Genomic DNA, 2,973 nt, shown 5'->3' with positions numbered 1-2,973 from the left:
CCACCTCAACAACGCAACCGACCAAACATAGGACAAGCAGAAAAGGTGCTCCTTTGGGATTTAGCAAGGCGCGAGCTCGCTTGTGTTGGGTGTGCTGATGGGTGAGCAAGCGTTATTTTTGGGGCAGGGGGGCGGGGCAGAGGCCAGTTTTGGCCTGGAGAGAAAGGACCGTACATAGGCTCTGCACCATACCTGCACCACACTTAGCAATGGGCAAAAGGCGAAACCGGACCACACTTGTGTGTACAACAATCAAGGACATGGTCAACAGAAGGGGACGGTGCATGTAGTCCACATTCCCACCACACACACCATTCAGCGCGAGCGCGGTGCAGATTGGTGAATGTGGGTGGCGTATGGGTTCCACATAGCCGCAGCCACACTCGCAAGCCTCGTCCACCACCAAATGCAATGCCCAGCATGGGAAATTGAGATACGCTATTTTTAGAAAAAGGCGGACGCGGTAGCGTGCGTATGCAGTCATGATACCAATATAAGTCTGACATTTCCGGTGATTGTAATGGTTATTGCCACTGTGTTCGCCTATCCAGTGTCTCCGATTTCTTGGAGCGACGGCGTGAAATGGCAGCAGCCAACGCCGCCCCGGCCCTCGACCTGGCCTCGTCTCGCCGTAGCCTGTTTCGCCCTTGTATTGATCTTCACGATGGACAAGTGAGACGATCGCACGCGATGTGGCTCTTCTTCATGTATTTCCTAAACCCGAGGTTTCTCAAAGAACCAGGCTCGTCCAAAAGCGCCTCTGCTCAACAAGGCGGTGCCACGCGCTCCACTGCGATCATAGGTGAAGCAGATTGTGGGCGGCACTCTGAGCGATGACAAGGCCGACGCAGTCAAGACAAACTTTGTCTCAGCCCACCCGCCGCGCTATTTTGCCGACCTTTACGCCCAGGTCAGCACCATTGCCACAGGGCCCCGTACGCGTCCCAGCTCACGTGCACTCAAGCCCCGTATCTCAATCCCTTGATTGGCAGCACCAACTAGAAGGCGGGCACGTCATCAAGCTGGGCCCCGGTAACGACGATGCAGCCCGTGATGCGCTGGCGGTTCGTTCTCTACCATCATATGCCCCCCCGATCGACCGACTCGCCACGCAGCTCTCTGACCACTCATAAATAACAACCCTGCCCAAATCTTGCAGGCTTGGCCAGACCACTTGCAACTGGGTGGTGGTATCACAGCAGCCAACGCCGCAGAATGGATTGCTGCTGGGGCATCCAAGGTGAATATCCGTTTTTCTCTCGCACACTTGAGCCTTGCCATCTGAAACTCGACTGCAACCCAGCCCTTCCCGTGACACGCTCTCGTCCCTGCCTCAAATCGGATATGTTGATGACCAACGCTTGCAGGTCATTGTCACAAGCTGGCTCTTTAAGGATGGCAAATTTGACGAGGCCCGGGCCCAGCAGCTCGTTGACACTGTTGGGCGTGAGCGCCTTGTCCTCGACCTCAGCTGCCGGCGCAAGCCAGGCACTCAGGGCTGGTTTGTCGGTACGTGTCGCTTGGACCGCTCTGTAGGCGCTCGCCGTCCCTGTCCCCTTGCCTCGATTAATTCGCCCGCATCCTTTCATTGATTGCAGCCATTCAGCGTTGGCAAGTTGTAACTGACCTGGAGATCACACAGGTGCGTGCAGGCCCAGCGAGGGGGTTGATCCAAAATATGCTGATGGTGGTTGACCTCCCCTGAGCCAACCACCGCACCCACGAGGCCAACTAGAACCTTACTCACGCATGCACCTACTCCCTCTCCGATTCTCATGTTCTTGCCATAGGCCACGCTCGACCGCCTGAGCAAGTATTGCTGCGAATTCTTGGTCCATGCAGCCGATGTTGAGGGCCTCTGCCAAGGCATCGATGAGGTTGGTTTTCAAACTCAGTTGCGGCCTTCCCCTTGTCTTGCTCTCACGTTGAACACCCTCCTGCACCTCTTGATGCTAGGATTTGGTCCGCTGCTTGGCCGACTGGAGCCCTCTGCCTGTGACCTATGCCGGTGGCGCCCGAAACCTCGACGACCTTCAGCTAGTGCGTAGCTGGCAACAGCCACTGATCGCGGTGCCGGTCGCATTTGAGCCCCTCACTCAAGGGACGTTGATCACCCCTTCAATCAAACCCACACCCACGTGCCTACCCGCCCTTGGAATGAATTTTAGGTCCACACGCTGTCCCACGGCCGCGTAGACTTGACCATCGGCAGGTCTGTATCCAACCTTTGATTCAGGAGAAGCTATTTTTTTTTTTTTTTTTCAATTTCGAGTCGGTCTCTCTCAAGTCTTGGCTCTAACCCGCACACTTGAATGGCCCCTGTGACCCACGTGATACTAGTGCATTGGATGTCTTTGGCGGTAGCGGGGCCCGCTTTGCCGACTGCGTGGCCTGGAATACCACGGGCCTCACGCCCTCAGTCGAGAAATGATAGAAATGATGCCCATCAGGACCATCCCCTTGCATTTAATCATTGCGGCCCGCAGAGCGGGAAGCGATACACCTGTACGAGGTTTGGTTTAGAACACGACTGCGTGAGACACATGTTTTCGACTTGAATATGGTCACAGTGGCGTGCGCGCACCTTGTGGCCCTTGCCCACGGCAAACACAAGCTCGGCAAGCTTCAAGCGCGTGGCGCCCAAGTGTTGATCCACCAACTACCAAGAATGACATGCCGAATCCGCGACAAAAGGGCATGTAATTGAGCGACTGTGGCAAAGAGCATTGGCACGCGAGTTTCTCTATTACCACGCTCTTTTTGCTTTTTGCTTTTTTTTTTTTTTTTTTTTTTTTTTTTTTTTTTTTTTTTTTTTTTGAGGGGTAGCTGACCTTGTTCAGCGATGCCATGGACATGGCATGCACGCTGGCTTCTGAGGTTGAGGCAGCAGAAACATCACTGTCGTCGTGCGTCGCTGCAGAACTGGACAAGTGATTGGAAGCGACAGTTGAAGCCGGCACCAACTGAGTGGAC

The 2,973-nt window shown here is 54.8% G+C and overlaps 1 protein-coding gene across 1 annotated transcript; it reads left to right on the top strand.

The window, feature by feature from the left end:
- Nucleotides 1-582: 582 nt before the first annotated feature.
- MONBRDRAFT_21369 (uncharacterized protein) lies at nt 583-2,431 on the top strand (the record flags this gene model as incomplete). Its single annotated transcript, XM_001744714.1, has 10 exons — nt 583-672; nt 803-910; nt 993-1,064; nt 1,160-1,240; nt 1,368-1,509; nt 1,599-1,642; nt 1,791-1,877; nt 1,957-2,040; nt 2,169-2,212; nt 2,341-2,431. The coding sequence occupies 10 exons, from the start codon at nt 583-585 to the stop codon at nt 2,429-2,431; spliced, it is 843 nt and encodes a 280-aa protein (XP_001744766.1).
- Nucleotides 2,432-2,973: the final 542 nt, after the last annotated feature.

Source organism: Monosiga brevicollis, genomic scaffold, assembly GCF_000002865.3.
Source record: "Monosiga brevicollis MX1 MONBRscaffold_6 genomic scaffold, whole genome shotgun sequence".
Lineage (NCBI taxonomy): Eukaryota > Choanoflagellata > Craspedida > Salpingoecidae > Monosiga > Monosiga brevicollis.
The sequence above is the reverse complement of the archived record's forward strand: the minus strand, read 5'-3'. Positions and strand labels throughout refer to the sequence as shown.